This window comes from Caloenas nicobarica, chromosome 7 (genome assembly GCF_036013445.1).
Source record: "Caloenas nicobarica isolate bCalNic1 chromosome 7, bCalNic1.hap1, whole genome shotgun sequence".
Taxonomy (NCBI): Eukaryota; Metazoa; Chordata; class Aves; order Columbiformes; family Columbidae; genus Caloenas; species Caloenas nicobarica.
This window is the reverse complement of record NC_088251.1, coordinates 15,194,142-15,212,056: the sequence shown is the minus strand read 5'-3', so window position 1 is coordinate 15,212,056 and position 17,915 is coordinate 15,194,142. Positions and strand designations below refer to the sequence as shown.

The 17,915-nt window shown below is 63.0% G+C and overlaps 1 protein-coding gene across 2 annotated transcripts; it reads right to left on the bottom strand.

Annotated features, from left to right (window-relative positions):
- Window positions 1-1,664: 1,664 nt before the first annotated feature.
- On the bottom strand, window positions 1,665-15,189 carry PPRC1 (PPARG related coactivator 1). 2 transcript variants are annotated; one of them, XM_065639417.1, is made up of 14 exons: window positions 15,019-15,189; window positions 11,037-11,180; window positions 10,740-10,907; window positions 10,189-10,302; window positions 7,118-9,806; window positions 6,648-6,701; window positions 6,183-6,243; window positions 5,768-5,835; window positions 4,829-5,612; window positions 3,174-3,347; window positions 2,939-3,002; window positions 2,588-2,709; window positions 2,293-2,444; window positions 1,665-1,984 (listed from the first exon to the last, which is right to left on the bottom strand). In XM_065639417.1, exons 1-14 carry the CDS (start codon window positions 15,157-15,159, stop codon window positions 1,881-1,883), a joined length of 4,839 nt encoding a protein of 1,612 aa, XP_065495489.1. In that variant the 5' UTR covers window positions 15,160-15,189; the 3' UTR covers window positions 1,665-1,880. The 2 variants fall into 2 exon arrangements, with proteins under 2 accessions (XP_065495489.1, XP_065495490.1); XM_065639418.1 differs by having other exon boundaries at window positions 10,752-10,907.
- Window positions 15,190-17,915: the final 2,726 nt, after the last annotated feature.

Below are 17,915 nucleotides of genomic sequence, written 5' to 3'. Positions count from 1 at the left end.
GCTGCATTACTGATTAACAGCCCCCTGCCTGCCTCCCCCTCATCCCAATCACACCTTCTCCTGCAGCCACATCCTTGGACCCTCCCTTGTACAAAGTTCAGGGCCAGATAGGAGACGACAGGGTGGGAGCTCACCCCAAGGCTCACCCCACCCCACATACCTGGGGTACTGTGGAGGTCTCCCTGGGCCAGGCTATGGAGCAGCTTCAGTCATCCAGAGTGCAGGCAGGAGTGGGACCGGGGGCATCCATCCCTCTCCATCCAGGGGAGCAGAGAGGGCCCAAGCAGGCTCCAGTCATTGTGCTAATACCTGCCCCCTAACATTGCTGCACACACCAAGCGCACTCCTAAAGCGCCTCGGATGCCCGAGCATGATCCAGGTGGGAGGAGCAGCATCAGCTTGGCTGAAACCCTCGCCCTGCGTCACATCCTGCACCCACTGGACACCCCACCCTGGGTTTATTGCTGCTCTTCCCCTCCTTGCTGTCCTACTAGAGGAGAAGGTGCTGCTTCCATCAGGCAGAGTCTGGGGGGACTTTGACCAGCCCACTCCAGGCACTGTGAGGAGCCCTGGGGAGTACATCCCCTGCCCATCCCTTCCCTCCATGCTCCCTCAGCTCTGCAGCAGCTGCAGGCTCCCTCACTCCAGGGGAGCAGACAGGGGATCCAGCTGGACACTACTGCACCCTTCCCAAACCTGTCCCAGTCCCAAAGCTGGGGTGTGTGATGCCGTCTAAGGGTTCCCAACTAGCACTGCCAGCTCAGCCCCACTCCAGTGCTGGGAATTCCCAAGCTTGTCCCAGCCCAGGAGCAGCTCACAGCAGGGCTCTTCTCCAGCTGCCAGTAAGAGAGCACGGTGCAGGACACTGAGAGGGGCAGGGCAGGTGCTCGGGAGCTCCCTTGGGGGCTGCCTGGAATCACCCTTCTCCTCCATGAGCCACAGTGCATGGGGGGCCTGGACAGGCATCCTGCATCCCCTTCCCATCACTGTCCATCCATCCTCTGCCAAGCACCATTCTGCTGTGCTCTGCCCGCTGCAGATGCCTGTAAACTCCCTGCAGTTGCACCAACACCGCTCCTCAGGGAACACCCAGAGAGATGTCAGACATCCCTCTCCTGGCAAGCTGGAGAAAAAAGAGTGAACGGGCTCAAAGGGGACAGGCAGACATCGTAGTTGCACACAATGCCCTCAGAGCAGGCAGACTCCTGCTCCTGCCGAGGGCTTGAGCCCTTCATGCCCTAGCCTGCAGCTGGGAGAGGTGGTGGTGGAGGATCTTGCACTGCCCCTCAGTGGCCACTACGGGAGGTGCAGGTGGTCCCAAAACCCAGCCAGGTGCCTCAGGGTCAGTGCCCAATCCTTGCTCCAGCAGGGCCCAAGAGATAGTCAGAGGGGTCTGCGCCTCCTTAAAGAGTCATTCACGCTGTGCCAGGCCATTTGATGGCTCCCACAGACCCCTCAGAGTGGCTCGGTGACCCCAGTCCCTCCCCACTTTCCCCAGACACCCCACTCTTGCACCCAGTTGCTGGCCTGTGCTACCCCCTCATGAGGTCAGACTCTCCCACAGAACCCCCAGGGTCCTGAGGGGGCACAGCCCAAACCCACGCCTGGGAACAGCCCAGGTGAAGGAGGAGACGAGGCACTGCTGCTGTTTGGGCATCCACATTTATTACATGGCTGGGGCAGGCCTGGGGCTGCCACTCGCCTGGACCCCTCTGGTTGAAGGCAAATGACCCGTCCTCCTTAAATATTTGCTATAAAACAAATTTCTTTTTTTTCCTTTTCCTTTTTCTTAAAAACCCCACCTCTCTCTCTCTCCACGCTTTTTTTGTCTTTTACATTTGAATATAAAAGTGGGGGCGGGCTCTCCGCCTCACCTGCTGCTACCTCCGCAGGCTACGCTGTGCCTGCCGCAGCAGTGTGTCGAAGTCCAGGGAGTCAAACTTGCTCTTGACGGGGGCCGGGTCGAAATCCTCTCGGTTTGAGTCTGAAAGACAGTGGTAGAGGCTGCCTTGAGCCATGGGGACACTGGCACAGTCCCAGCCATCTCCACAGCAACTCTATCCCATCTTGTTTCACGCGCCAACCCCTGGGCTGATGGAGGATCGGATCTGGCCTTCATCACAGCGCTGGAGACACAGGGAGTCCCAGTCCAACCTCCCCTTGGGCAGGACTGTCCCTGGACATGTCCCTGCCCAGCCAAGCCTGACTGACCCCAAGGATGGGGACCCCTGCACCTCTGGGAATGAGAGGAACCAGGGTGCCACCCCACAACTTGGGGGCTGCGTGACTCACCCAAGTCGGCATAGTTCCTCCTACAGAACTGCCGGCGGCCGCCGAAGCACAGGTCAAAGGGCTGCTCGTCCGGGCGCCGCAGCTTGTGGCCACTCTCAATGGCAGCAAAGGCTTCCTCGGCATAGCGGTAGGTGACAAAGCCATAGTTGTCCCTGGAGCCGGACAAGGAGGAAGATCAGCAGCAATGCAGTATGTTTGTCTCCCCTTAGTCTGCACTGTTCCCTTGAGGAATGGGGAAAGGGCCAAGAGGAGCCATCCCCAGGAAGGGGCTGCCCCATGTTCCCGCAGCTCTTACCCCTCGGAGCGGAAGTGCAGGGTGCACTCCTCAATGTCCCCGAACACAGAGAAGCGGTGCCGCAGCTCCGACCGTGTCATCCTGCTGGGGATCTTGCCAATAAACACAACTCGACGCTCCTCCTGCGGGCAGGGATGCACCGTCCCGTGAGATGGGCATGGGGGTACTCGGTGTCTCCAGGCCTTCCCAGTGAGCAAGACCCAACCTGCATCCCCATCCATCACACCCTGCCCTGGCCAGAGCCTCGCAGCAATGCTGCCTGCAAGGCTGCAACCCCATGGCTTTCTGAAGTGATGGAGGGGCTGGGGACCCCCAAATCTCCAGCTCGTTTCCCATTCCCAAAGTACTCACTATTGCACGTTCCTTCTGGAGGATCCTCTGCCTTTGGTAGTGGTCCTGTGCATCGTAACTGTATCTGGCAGGGCAGAAACCGGACACGTGAGCTACAGGGTCACAGGGGTGCCAGAAGAGAGTGATCCTGGACGCAAGGGAGATACTGGAGAGTGGGGTCCACCCCTGACTGGGACACAGGAGGCTGGGAGATGGGTTGGGGGGAGCTCACACCCTGCAGGGTGGCCACGCTCACCTTCTGCGCCTGTTACTCCTCCTGCGGGGTGAGGGGGAGCGGGACTGGCTGCGGGATGTGGACCTGGACGAGTAGGAAGACGTTGATGATGAGGATGAGGACCTGTCTCGGGACCTGCCACATGACCCACAGCTGGAGTGAGAGGAGGAGCTGTGGGAACATCTTGAGCGGTACCTGGGGAAGGAGAGACATAGCTCAGTGCCAAGCCTTCCCTGTGCCCAGCACCACAAGGCTCCAGAGAGGAAAAATACCTCCATCCTCCCCAAGGTACTGCCAGGGCAGTAACGACACTAGAGATGCTGCTCTACTTGGCTCCAAACACCGCAGTGAAAGGGGAGCAGGTTTGCACCAGGCACAGCCTCTGAAGAGCAAGAAATAGTCACAGGGGAACTGTACAGCACATGGCTGCAGCCAGTCCAGGGCACAGGAGAGGCCAGGGCTGCTGTGCTGAGCCCCACACAGTGCACGAGATGACACTGGAGCCACCACATCTGCATTGCACTCAACAACCAGGAAAATGGAGACTGTACGTGCCTGCAGCTGCACCGAGGGCTGTGGCATCCACTGGTCCAGGGCTGGACTTCTGTGCTTGCAGCCCCTGCCTGCAAGAGCTTCTCTGGCAGAGCTCAAGTGCAGGAGGACTGAAACCCCTCTGGTACTAAGCTGTGCTGCCCCCAGCCAGCAGCAGGGTCCCTCTCTAAACATGCTGCCCACGGCTGGTCCCCACCAGAGGCAAACCCAGGCCCTGAGCAGGGTGTGCTGCCTTGTACTGCCACATATTCTCCTGAAGGACAGCAGGTCAGGGTGGCACAGCCCATGGGGACGTTGCCCAGCACAGACAGCTGCACTTGCTGGAAAGTCAGGCCAGACAGGGCAAGTCCCTGAGCTGCAAACCCCTGGGATGTAGCACTATACACATGCCCTTTCCAGCTCCAGCCTCCACAACTATTGGCCACAGATGAAGGGGCCTCGGTTGGACAAGCTCTTCATGCCCTGTGACCTACGATGTCTCCAGAACTGGCTGAAAACCCAGGGAAGGGCGGATGAGGGATCCATCGCCAGCTCCAGTGTCTCCCACCCCACCTGGGACAGGTCGTGCATCACTCAGATGCACAAGGACTCCAAAATAAATGCATCTGACAGAGACCAAGCTGTTCCACTTTCCTGCGTGGCCGCCTCCATAAGGAATGTGGGGAGCCCCCGAGGCAGCCAAGCCAGACACGTTTTTCTCTGCTTGCCTCCAGCAACTCCCTGGAGCTCCATTGTGGCTCCTCTCATTTCTACACTTAGGACCGCATGAGCGCCACAGCAGAAACACCAACAACTGCAATAATTCCCCAGAAAAAGCATCCAAAAGCCAAGATGCAGCCAAGGACTCATACCATGATGTTCCAGTAGTAAGGAAGCCTGGCTCAGTGGTGGCTTTGCAGGCACATCTGTCTAGACATTGGGTTCAGCCACTGGATACCCACTGGCAGGGTGTCGCAGCAGCTCCCCCAGTCTCTGCGAGCCAGGCACCCCTTCAGAAGGACCATAAGGACAGAAAGATCAAATACAACCATCAAGTAGGTCCATAAAGAGGTGTTTGGGCACCTTTGCAAAAGACCAGCCACCAGACAATTGCCCAAAGAGCAGACAGATGTTCCACCACTTACCTTCGCCACCGCTTGGGCGGTGGGGAGAACGACCGTGAGCGGGATCGGGAGGATGAGGATGAAGATGACTCGCTAGCTCCATCCGAACTGGAGCTGAAAGAGCGGCTGGCACGGCTCCGCCCAGCCCTCCAGCTGCTGGCAGAGGGGCTGGGTGAGTCCTGGGGTCTCCGGTAGCAGCGCAGGGACCTCTTGGCAGCAGCACGGCTGGGCTGGGCACTGGGGGTTCGCACCTCCTGGTCCCGGCAGGGGGATGCGGCTGGTGACAGGAGCACCGAGGTGGGGGGGCTGCTGCACCCAGAGGTGGCCTTGTTGGGGACGCTAGTCCGATAATCCAGGGGGGCTAGGCAGGCCATCCCCAGGGGCTCCTGGCTGGGCCCCACGGTGGTGGTGGGGGCTGGCGGGGTGGGCTTGGGCTGGTCCAGCGTCCGTTTGGTTAAGGAGGAGATGGGTTTGATTGTGATGTCCCGGTGGTGCTTGACGTTCCAGCGGGAGCCGCCCTCGGCGGGGGGCTGCGTGCAGGGGCTGCTGCTGCTCTCCAGCCGCGTCGCACCCGGGATGCAGTAGTCGTGGTCTCCTGAGCAGACATGGCTGGGGGCCGAGCTGGCAGGGGCCGGGCTCTTCCCTTGGAGCTTGCTCTGGGGCAGCAGCTTGGCTTTTGTCAGCTTGGTCATCTTCTGGAGCCCTTCCTGGGGCATGGACCCAGGTGACTTGGCCTTGGCAAGCAGTGAGACAGTAGGCAATGGCTTCCAGAGCTGGTGCGGGGGCGTTGCTGGGGGGGTGAGGCCTGCGAGAGCACCAGAGGGCTTTCAAGAGCAGCCCCTTGCTGCAGCCCACCTGGCTGGGACCCAGCCAGCTCCCCTCCAGCCCCGGGGTCTCCCACGGCTCCACAACAGCCGCTGCCTGGACACGTGGGCTCCCCTGCCTCGCCCTGGGCATTACCTGCCACGTTGGCCAGCTCAGAGGCCTGCAGGCTGTCCAGGGGCTTCCTGTCCTGCTGGGTCTCAGGCCTAAGAAAAGGAATGGAGACTTGTTAAACACAGTGGCCGAAGCCCAGCCCCAGTCCCCACGCCTGGGGCACCTGCCCAAGCTCTACCCAGACAGGGAGACAGAGGAGCTGAGAGCTGCAAGGATGAAATTTGCACAGCCCAGTCATGCTTCCCCCAATTTCTCCCCCTTAGTGCCAGCTCTGGTCCCCCCAGCAAGCTCAGCCCCTCCTGGGCCAGCAGACACAGCCCCCAGCACAGTTCGGACCCTGCTGGGACTGAGAGCTGCCCCACGCCCCCACCAAAGACAGGGCTCAGTCCTCTGCCGGGCTCCATGCTGGGGCACCAGCTGCGAAGGCACCGGTACTCACGCAGAGCTCCCTGCCAGCTGCTGGTCCTCGGGGGGCTGTACAGTAGGAGCCTCCTTCTTGGCTGAAAAGAGAGAGGGTGGGTGAGGGTGGTGAGAGGCAGGGGCCAGACCCAGCATATGGGGGGGACACACAGAGCATGCTGGGCACAATCAGGGAGAGGTTTCACAGTGCCACAACCCAACTCCTTGCAGAGAGATGCTGCAAGTCCCCTTTCCTTCGCAGGCTCTACACCACTCCCCTGGCCGCCCCAGGGATCCCCAGCTGCTTTTCACAGGTGAGGAAAGGGATGGGAGCAGAGACACCCCCAGGACAAGGCACCCAGGCAGGGTAACAACAGCCCAAAAGCAGCAGTATCCTGGCCCCCCTCAGCTCCCACCCCATTGCAGAGAGCATGGGCAGCCTGGGGAGGCCAGCGTGGCACAGAGGGAGCCCCACAGGGGACGGTACAGCACGCTGCATCCGCACCTTCAGACTTCTCGAACTGCTCCAGCAGGCTGGACAGGTCGGTGGCTTCAATCCCTGGGACAGGGAGAGAGCACAGCAAGTCAGGTCAGCCAAAACTCTCCCGGCACCACATGGATGCACCCCAGCTCCATCCTCCCCCTGCGTCAGCCTCCCCAGGTGATGGGGTGAGTGCTGGGGAGGAGAAACAGCGGCAAAGCCTGCAGCACCTCCATATCTCCCATAGCAAGGACAGGAGCACCCAGCTTTGCAGTCCCAGGAAGGACCAGTTTGGGCACAGCCAGCCCAGATCATCCACTGAAGGCAACATTCTGGCACAGTGCTGGAAACAGACTGCAAGCCTGTGGGCGCAGCTTTGCCACTCTCACCCCTCAAAGTGCCAGGAACCAATCCCACCACCCACGGCTGCCGGCAGCACTGCAGCCTTACCGGCTGGTGATGCTCAGCCCAGTGCCCTGCACCCTCCCGCTCACCAATCTCGCTGATGAAGGCTTGCACGATGTCCTTGCTGCTGTCACTGGGCCGCACTGGGCTGAGGAGCGGCTGGTGCCTCCATGGCCGCACAGCAGCTGCCTTGGTGGGCAGGCTGCTCTCTCGACCTGCTTTCGGTGGTGGTGGTGTTGCTGCAGCCTGGGAGGTGGATTTTTGGCTGGGTGGCTCCTGCTCAGCAGCTGCCTTGGGCTCCAGCAGGGCTTTCTCCCCTGCCCCCTTGCCCAGCCCTGCAGCTTCCTTGGTGAGGTGGCTGCCAGGGGACTCCCCAACAGTGCCAGCAGCAGGGGACACCTCCACAGGACAATGGATGGCAGCTGGGGGGGCCTTTGGGAGCTGGGTGGGGGTTACAGCCTGGGGCTCCTCTGGAGCCTGGGTGGGGGCAGCCTGGGGGGCTGCCATGTGCTGGGCTGGCGCTGCAGGAGGGACCCTGCCGGGCTGGGCAGGGGCTGGAGTGGCCTTGGGGATCGAGCTGTCCCCTGCCAGCCGTGCCTGCCTCCTGGGGTCTGACACCCTGCTGGTCACTGGCTTGGCTGGGCCACCGGCAGCCCCCACCTTGCTGGCCGGGGCGGCGGGTGGCTGGGCAGGCAGAGGCTCCCCATGCAGGAGGGCTGTGCTGGGGGAGCCGCCAGCCGGGAAGGTGGCAGCACCCTGCAGTGCCACTCCGGGGTCCCCATACGTCAGGGGAGGCACCAGAGGGGGCATGGGGACTCCTGGCCAGTAGGATGGTGGCACCCACCCCACCGGGGCATAGGGGCCACCGGGGCCAAAGGGAGGTGGGGGCGGCACGGCCGGTGGGGGCCAGGCCATGGCTGGAGGTGGGAGGCCAGGCATCATGTGAAAAGTACTGGGGGAGCCGGTGCTGGGTGGCGGGGGCAAACCATGGCAGCCCACGGGCTGTGGGCCAAAGCAGGGCCAGGAAGGCACTGGTGGGTAAAGGGCATAAGCACCGGCAGAGGCTGGTGGCATCCCAGGGGGGGCCACCCCAGCAGCTGGGGGCACGTTTGGCGTGACGAAAGGCATTGGTGTTGATGGGGATGGTGCAGCTGTGGTGGGTGCCAGAGCCATGGCAGGTGCAGGAGCTAAGGCCGGAGCAGCAGGAGCTTTGCCAGCAGAAGGGAGAGCAGCGGGGCTGGTGGGTTTCTCCAAGCTTTTCTGAGCGCTGGCCGCCTCAGTGGTGGGCTGCACAGGTGACACCAGGCAGGGGATCTCTGCCAGCTCAGTAGGAGGCTCAGGGACACTGGGCCACTTGCTGGCTGCTTGCTTCTCTCCATCCTTCCTGCCACCCAGGCTGGGCTGGCGGTGCAGCATGCGGATGCGGTATTCCCGCAAGCTCAGGGCCTTGGGCTTGGCTTCCTTGGGCAGGACCTCACTCGGCTCTGCTGCTGGCAGGTGCTGGGAGGGTTCTGACCCCACAGCTTGCTCTGGGAGCGGAGAAGCAGCCTCCGAGAGCCCGCGGCCCTGTCCAGCAGCTGGCTGTGCATCCCCCTCACCGTGGTCTGCTGGGCTGGGACACACAGCTGCTGGCCGCTCCTCCATGCTCGGTGCGGTCTTCTCCGGAGGCACCACAGTCTCAGCCTTCTCCAGGGCTACAGTCACCACTTCTGGCACCGTCTCCTTCTGCACTTTCTCAGGCAGGGAGGCCCCTGCCATGCTCAGGGGCCTGCCCCGGGGCTGTGGCGCCGGCTCAGCTCGCAGCTCCATCTGCCCCTCCCTGCGGACTCGCTCCAGCTGCCGCGCCAGGAAGTCTGACACCTGGACAGAGGGACGCGCTGCCCGACGCCGGCTAGTGGGCAGCTGGCCCAAGGGCTGCCCGGAGCCAGCCGAGTGGAGGTGGGGGGCCGCGCAGTCTCGGCCTGGCCTGGCCTGCTCGCTTTGGTCCTCTGCTTTCTTTTTCCGACTCTTCCTTGCTCTCTCACGGCCGCGTCCCTTCTCAGAGCCCTTGTGTTTGGCGCCCGACGGTGCCTCCGTGCTGCACCGGGAGCTGCTGTCAGGGCTCCTGGTTCTGGGCGCTGCTGTCTCCTGTGGGGATGTGCTCTCTGGGGTAGTGCAGGAGGGCTCCTTCTCAGGTGTTTTCTCCTTCTCCTCCTCCTCCATCCTGTTTTCCTGGGCTGGAGTTCCTGGAAACTCCTCTCGATCCTCTGGGATTGACTCCCTGGGAGCCTCCTCTGCTCCCACAAGCTGGGGCTCCAGGTCAGGGAAGCTGGGGGCCAGTGGCTGCAGGACCACAGGGATTTCCACGCTCTCCCCCTCGCCAGGCACAATTTCCAGCAAGACGGGACCACTTAGGAGCTCCTTGGCCACCGGCTCGGTCTCAGGGTCCAGGCACACAGTGAAGGTGGGCAGGCAGTAGGGGTGCATGGACTTCACCAGCTCGCTCAGGGACACATCACCTGTGTTGATGATGCAGGGGTCTTCACGCTCCTCCAGCTCTGCCCTGGCTCCACTCACACAAAACTCCCTGGCCTCTATGCTGCTGTCTAGCGCTGGGCTCAAGGCAGCCTCCGCCTCCTCCTCCTCTTCCTCCCCGTCGCTGCGCTGTGGCACGGGCTGTTCTCGGGCCCGATTCCGGCCCAGCTTTCTCTCCATCCTTGGGGTGCAGACTTGCTTCTTCGGCAGTGCTGGGTCCTCGAGGCCATGAGTGGCACGGTCCCAAGCCACGTCTGTGTCAGCCTGCAAAAGGGAACCAGAGCGACCATCAGCTCCTGGGCTTTCACTGGAACCTCACCAGGCACAGCCAGCTGTGGGTCTGTTGCAACTCTGCAGCAAAGCCCCTGCGCAGACAAAAAACTGGAACACATTTGACCCTCCCAGTAAGACACAACAGAGCTGGAAATCTGTCATCTCTACAGGGCCAACCGCAGCATCCCAGTCCCACAGTGCCCACCAGTTGGGGCAGCCTCTGCTCCCACTGCCATCAGTGCCCTGCAAAAGCATCGCTTCTGGGAGAGGACACCTGTGCCAGGCGGGCAGGCAGAGGGACAGCAGCAGGGACACAGTTGCCCCAGCACCATCCTGATGCTGCCCATTCAGCTTCTCCTGCCTGGCTGCTCACCTTCCCAACCACAGCAATGCTGCTGCTGCTCAGAGGCCTGAGAACCTTGGGCTGCTCCAGGGCAGAACTCTCATAATCCAGCGAAGGCCGGGACAAGCTGAGAAACTTCTGAAACTGCAGAGGAGATGGACAGAGCATGAGCAGGTTTCTGCTGCTGGAGAGAATAGGCCATCCCCCAGCCCTGCAGCAGCCACATGTCACCACCAGGAGCCTGGGAGCAGCTCAGCCCTGTTTCACCCACAGCATGTGCAGCCCCGGCTGGCCGCGCAGAGGGAGACACGCTGCTCCCCAGAGCCTCCAGCACATCTCTGGCTCTACACCAAGACCCACAGCAACGGCACGGCCTTCTGACCCCACACCAGAGCCCTGGGGCTGCCCAGGGCTGCCTCAGCCCTTCTCTCATGTCACTGGCCAGAGAGATCATCCTAAGGTGCTGGCGACCAGGGTCTCACCACCACAGGACACCCCCATGCCAGAGGCTGGCAGAAAGGTGCTTGGCATAGCCCTACCTGAGCATCTTCCCACCCATTTTTGGATCAGGCCAGCTCTACCTCACAGCTCACCGAGGTATTCTCCCGCTCCCGAGGCGAGCTCAGCAGCTCCGCGTCCATGATGGTGTCAAAGGGAGACAGGGTCTCATCATCTGTACTGTCCAGGATCTCGGTGATGGCAGTCAGCAGGGACAACTCATTCTGCGCATCCAGGCAGGCCTTGCTCTGCTGCAAGGTCAGAAGTGGTCTCAGGGGATGGCGGGGCATGGCCATGGGGGATGCTGTCACCACCCCCACCCATGGCACCGCCAGAGGCGGACCAGTCGCCGCTTCCTGCGCCCACACAGGGGCTCCCACCTCGCTCAGAGAGAGGTCCTCGATGATGGAGATCACAGAGGAGTCCAAATAGTTCTGCATCGTCCCCAGGATCTCCTCAGCCTCCAAAATGGTTTCTGCATCCAGTGATGTTAAGTTTAGGTCATCCTCCTCGAGGGAAAAGCACTGTTGAGGAGCACAGGGAGCCAGGTGAACACTTTGCAGAGCACACTACCAGCGCTGATCCCCTCTGCAGCGCACGTGGGCTCCCCACAGCCTGTGCTGCAAACAGCAGCTGAGCTCCCTGTCGCACCCCCAGCTTCCCCAAATCCACAGGGCAGGCGGGACACGGCCGCGTGCAGGTCAGACAATAGCACCGGGGACCTTTCCCCCTTGCTTTTCAGGAGAGGTTCAGGCCAGTCCACCCCACTGCACAAAGCCCCGTCCCGCTTTCAGCCCGAGACCCTCCCGATTACCAGGGATGCCTCCACACTGAAAGCTCCTGCCCAATTCTCTCTGGAGCTGCAGGATGGGGAAAGACGAATTGATAAGCCCCCAGCAGTTCCCAGGCTCTGCCCAACACCACGTACTGCTCGTGCTGGACGGGAAGGGGAGCGACAAGCTCCCCCCTCCCCACAGGCTGTCACGCGCTCCTCTGACTCTGGCTGTCGGCACTTCAGATAAGCCCCAAAACATTCCAAAATTCATAACAAAAGTGCAGGAGTCAGCAACAGGGATGCAGCCGGCTGCCACTGCCGCAGCCCTACCCTGGCACCTCTGCTGCAGGCTACAAGAGGACATAGACTGTGCTCATGATCTAGGACCAAACCGGCTTTGTTGCTGTTCTTCCTTCAAATTCCGAGCCCCACATCCTTTCCAGAACCCCAGCCAGCTCCAGCGATGTTCGGGTACTACCCAATAACTTTGGAAAGATCTTGGCACCACACCCTGTGGTGCCACACGTGCCAGTGCTATAGGGTGGCCAGGAAAAGCGAGATGCCGGGTGAGGGCAGGGGCTGTAGCCCCAGGCTGAACTGAGCCACCAGACATGCAGCCTCTGCCAGGAGCAGAGCGGCCGCGCAGGAGTGTCATCGGCACGAGACAGGATGGGAATTCCTGTTTGCAGATGGGCTTAGGCAGAGATAACAAAGGCAGGGAAGATAAGGGCACCAAGGACGGAGCCCTGGGAGAGCACACCTCCCTCCCAAAGTTGGCAAGGAGCAGGCAGCGAGCTGTCCTCCCCCTGCAGCAGCACGGGGAGAATCTGGCTGAAACCTGGAGGATGCGCATCTGATGCGGCTCACCTGTGTTTCACGTAAGTATAATACCACAGCTTGCACAAGCCTGAGCTCACTCAGGACAAAATGACCCCTGTCCCTGAACAAGACCTGCCTGAACTTCGAAATCCTCTTCTGGCAAGTGGGCAGCCATACCAGTAGAGCAAGGTGTATCACTAAATAGGTGTTTCCTGAAATACAGCAGCACCAAAGCCATGTGCCAAAATCCCCAGTCCCTGGGGCTCTTCAGAAACTTGTCCCCACGAGACAGAGGAAGCAACTCTTGCTGCTGCGCAGCCAGGAGCCCTGTGCAACCCTGGAGCACGGGCATCTCAGGACCAGGCTGGGAATCAAAGCCAGGACTCTCACGGCATCCACCTACCCCAAATCCCCCTGGCCTGTCACTGTGTGACAACACTGCAGCCCCAAAAAGCAGAAGCCTGCAGGGGTTTGGAGCTCAGTTGGCAGCTCAGCAGCCTGGGCACCCTCTCCCAGGGCTCTCTCTGTCTGGAAGCGGAGTCCACCGTTGACACCGGGGCACCGCTCCACCCCACCGTGCAGATCAGCCTACTGAGCAGTTTTACCACTCAGCATCTCCCTCCCTCGGCCGGCGTTGGCTGCCAGTCAGAGCCCGGCGCAGAGCCCCGCTGGCAGCCGTCTGCAGCACAGCCCAGCCAGGATTCCCAGCCAGTCCTCCTGCAGATACCAGCAGGAGCAGGGAAACACATCCAGCACCACCAAGAGCCAGTGTGCAGCCCTGAGTCAGCAGTGGCCACTGGAGGAGACACTGGGAGGGACCTCACAGAACATGAGCAGCCAAGGGACACGGAGGCTGGCTCAACCCTACCCACTGATGGCATGGGGGTCAGGGGATGCCCCCGGGGCTGCACAGCCCTGCTCATCCTGCCACAGGGCTGGCTCCCCCCAAAGGCAGCATCTAATAAGAGGTTTCCAGCCGTGACCTGCGCCGGACGTTTGGAGGGAGGGAAGAAAAATCCTCCCACTCAAATGGCCACTTCCCGCTGCTCCCGCCTGCAGCCCGGGAGGGAGGGCGGGCGATCTCCCAAGCCCTCCTCGACTCCTTTGACTCAGTGCCTTGCAAGGAGTCCCACAGCCGTGAGTCACCAGAGAAGGAGGCCGTGTTCCCCCAGGACTCCCTTTGATCCACCTGGGGCTGGGCACCTCCTTCAGCCCTCGCCGCTTGTGCGTCGGGGCGGGGGTACAAACCAGCCCAGCCTGTTCCCACATCCCTGCCTGCTTCCCTCCCTGCCAGAGACCCCTGTACCCCCCTAGCTCAGGAGGACACCCTCTGTGCTCTCCCAGCTCCCTGGGTTTGCTTTGTGCTCAGCAGGTAGGAGGCCATATGCTGCAGGTCACAGGGACATTCGAGGGTGGGCTTGGGCTCGGTCCATGCCCTACCAGAGCAGCTGGCACTGCCAGGGACAAGGGGGCATGACCACAGCCCCAGAGCAGCTTCAGGCACGCAGGGAGCTGGGACTTGAGCCCACAGTTTAAGATGGTGACAGCCTGAGCACGGCCACCAGCTCCTCCGGCACCCAGCCAGCGCAGGGGATGCTGCACTCGCTGCTGTGGTACCCAGGAGGCACAGCCGAGGCCTCTGTGGGCAGCCGCCCATCCGAGCCATGCTGGTGACTTGCAACACGTGTGCCCAGCCAGGGCTACACCCCAAGCAGAGAGTGGCCACCTTCCTCGCAGCACTCTGCCTGGGCAGGCTGCCAGGGCAGCTCTTACCTGGCCGGAGCTGCCGGCAAGGGCGCAGGGTGAGCCGGGGAAGCCGGGGGGCTCCACCCGGCTGGCCCTGCACCAGCAGAGGATGCTCCATGGATTCCTCAGCTGCTTTTGGGAAGCAGCAGGTGGGAACACACCTCTCTTGCCAAAATGCAGATCCATCCTTCCCCATCAGGGAGAGTCAATGGTGCACCCCTGCCCAGGCTCAGGGTGGGGGGTCTCCCCCAGTATCCCGTCCAGTCAGGCAGGAGCACCCTGGAAGGGACAGAAGCATGAAGTTCCCCAAAATCCTGACTGATGCACAGGGCAGGTGCCCTGAGGTCCTGTCCGGGGGTGCTGCATCCCTGCACTCCCTGTCCAGACGGCAGCGCACCCGCGCCCAGCGCCTCAGCCCGGCGCCGGCAAGGGCCCAGCGGGGCCAGTGACAGGGACACGGGGCACGGGCGGCAGCACCGTGCCCCACACCTGCCGGGCAGCGGGAGCCGCTTTTCCCGGGGTAGTCCCTCGCTTTCCCCAGGATAAGATCGCAGCGCAGCTCAGAGAAGTTCCCTCGTCCCGCAGCGGGCCGGAGCACCCGCGTTCCCCGCCGGGAGCTCCCGCCACCGAAACCGGCCCGGCCCGCCCCCCCCGCCGCGGCTGCAGGTGGCGGCACCGGAACGGACAGACCGAGGCGGGGAACTCGGCCAGCGCCCCCCCGACCCCCACACCCCACGGGCTGAGTGTCACCTCCCGCGGGAGGCACCAACACCCCCGCCCGGCGTGTACCGGGGCCGTGCCGGGGCCCCTCCGCCCCGGGGGCTTCCCCGCGCCGGTGCCGCCGCCACCCCACCCCAGCGGGAGAGCACCGGGCACCCCGCTCCGCCCGCGGGACGGCCGCCCCCGGCCCATGCAGGGCCACCCGGCAGGCCCGCTCCCGGCACACGTGGTGCCGCCGCCGCGGGAGCCGCCCCAGCCTCCACGTGTCACGGCGCGGCCCGCCGCGCCCCACCGGCGCCTACCTGCGGGGGGCTGCCGGCGCGGGCAGACAGCTCCCGGGGGGCTCCGCCGGCCGCCAGCCCTCGCTGAGCTGCCCCGGCCGCGGCGCCGCCGCCCCCGGCCCCGAGCGCGGCGGGCACCGCTCTGCCCCGCAGCGCCGCCATCTTGGCGCCTCGGCTTCCAGCGCGGCCACTGCCGGGCGCGGCACGTGACCGCCGCCCGCCCCGCACTACAGCTCCCAGCGGCCAGCGCGGGCCCGCCCCTCCCCGCGCGGGGCACGCCGGGAGCTCACCCCTTCGCTGCCGGCAACGCGCCCTGCGGCAGGCGCCGGCCGGCGGGAGCGCCCGGCCGCGGGGGGCGGGCGGCCATCTTGGGAGCGGGCAGGCCTTCCAGCTTCACCACCATCTTTGCGGCGGGCGAGGGCGAGGAGGGTCGGCGCCACCCTGCGGCGCGCGGTGGGCGGGGCGGCGCGAGCGTCACTGGCGGGAAGCGGCCAACCGGGGCGGGGCGAGGGCGCGTTTTCCCGCGGCGCCGGCAGGGCCCGCCCCGCTGCCGGCTCTGCCGCACACGTGGGCGCGGCGGCCTCCGGCGTCCCCTAGGCTGTCGGGACGCGGGGACAGAGCTGCTGCAGGAGCAGCGCCCGGCCGGGGCTCGCTGTCCGCGGCTGTCAGCCGGCCCTGCGCCGGGGGAGGACTTTGCAGCGGTGCGAATGGTGCTTTGTGGGGCCGAACTTCATGTGGGGTTGATGGGGGAGTCACACGCGAGCGGCGGGCAAGGGGGAGCAAAAAAACCTCTTGGGGGTGAAAGGCAGGATGGGCAGCTCGTGCTGCCCTGCAGCTCTGTGGCACAGCTGCGGGGCAGGACTGGATACCAAGTAATAACCTTGTGCAGCTCTCCGGAGCTGGCACACAGAAAATCCCCTGGAAGACGCAAGGGATGGGAGGAAACCAAACTTGGCTCATTTGACACAGCTGCGATCCAGTGTTGCTCCCCAAGGAGCGGCAAGGGATGTTGGTGTGCACAGCTCTTGGCCTGGCTCTGTTCTGGTACCCCCTGTTCAGCAAGCCCAGAGTACCTTTGGGTGCTGTCACCTCCTGTGGCTCTTCTTCCACCACTCCCATAGAACGGTTTTCTTGTGGAGCGCAGGGATGTGCTCACAGCAGCACAAGAGCAGCATGGACATGCTGGTAGGAGCTTTGCAGTGCAGGATTCACCTGCCGAGGGTAATTGTGCTGGCCTCTCTGTTGGCCCCTGGGGGCACAGACCTGCCCAGGCCAGATTCCCTTGGGGATCCACAGGATAGAGCTGCTTTATTTGGCCTTGTGTGCCTCGTCCCTGAGCCAGGGCATGTCTGACATGTGGAGCCTCATCCGGTTGCTCTCCTTCCTTCCATCCCTGCCACAAGGGACTTCCATCTGTGATCGCTTGTCCCACATCACCTCCTGCCTCAGAGCGGCTGCTCCTCCCCAGCAACAAACAGGCTTTTCTCTCTGGGAGCTGCTCCCCTCCTCCTCCAAGCAGCCTGTAGCACCTTCCAAGCCTCTTGCTGACACCCTTGTCTGGTTTCCCTGTCTGAAAGACACTTTGCTTGTCCTGAGCTAAACGTGTCTAAATCAAGGAACAAGTCACTTTGGTAAAGCCTATGCCTCCCCAGTGGCCCAAGGAGAGGTTGGTCACAAACAGGCACCCAGGGACCTGCCCACAGGGTTGTGGAGCGATGTTGCCCTTGGAGCCCTGAACCGTCCTCTCCCTGGGGTGCATCTAGGCGTGCAGTGACCTGCCTAATCACTCTGTCCCTGCGTGAGGCAGGACCCTGTAGCATTGCAAAGCTGATCCCCCACAGAGCAAGCCGAGCCTGATGTGAATCACACACGTGGGACCATATCCCCTGCACATGGGGTCCCTGTGGTGCGACCAGAGGGAAACCCATGTGCAGGTACCTCCCTCTCACGGTATGACCCATGGTAGGGGGTGGTCTTCCAGCACAAGGGCAGTGCCAGGCACTCCTGCTGGTTTACAAGGAAAACAAACAGGTAGAAAGGAAAATGCACATAGTGCATCCCAGGTCTGCAGCTGCCCTCCCGCCACATGCAGTGTTGGTGTTCCGGGCCAGGCACGGCCTGCAAACGGCCCATCCTGGTGCTGCCTGTTGCCCTGCGGGCTCAGCCTGAGCAGCACCCAGAGCAGAGAGCTTGTTCAGGGTTGGTAGGAACAGCCTGCGAAGGAGAGCTCAAACCCATCTGGTGCTTCAAGAACAGTCAGTGAAGAGGAATGCAAATCCCACCTGGGCGGGAGCAGATGGGCTCGTGTCTGCCCTTCAGCAGGGAGAGGGGGCCGGGGCTCCCCCTGGGCAGTTTGCTCTGGCCAGGCTGCTGCTCCTGCCCTCGCAGACAGAGCCGCTGGGCCGCACTGGGCTCTGCCCCTGCAGCGGGTGTGCAGGGTCCTGCAGAGCTGCACGGGGCTGCAGGAAGATCCCTTGTGGGGCTCCTCTTTGGGGGTGTGATGCTCGTGGGGAAGAAGCCCCCAGGGAGACCCTGTCTGGATGGTGCTCTGCTCCTTCTGCGCCGTCTCTCTTGCCCCAGTCCTGTGAGGGCGGGTGGATGCAGTCATATCCCTGCATGGCACAGGGTGCAGCGCAGATCCAAGCAGCTCCCCTGCCTGGCAGCCCCTGCACGAGGTGCAGCAAACACCAGCCACGATCTCCCCAGCCGTGCAACACACCACTACAAACCCTTTTCCTTCCTGCCCGCCCCCGGTTCTGCAGCTGCCTGGCCCCTTCCCTCCCACTCACCCTCCTCCAGCCTGCCCCGGGGGCTGGCAGCCCTCACGGTGCCCCAGCCTGGGGGACTGCCAAGGTCCCAAATAGCACCAGCGTTGTGCAGCGCAGCGCTGAGCAGCCACGGCGTCCCCGCTGCTCCCC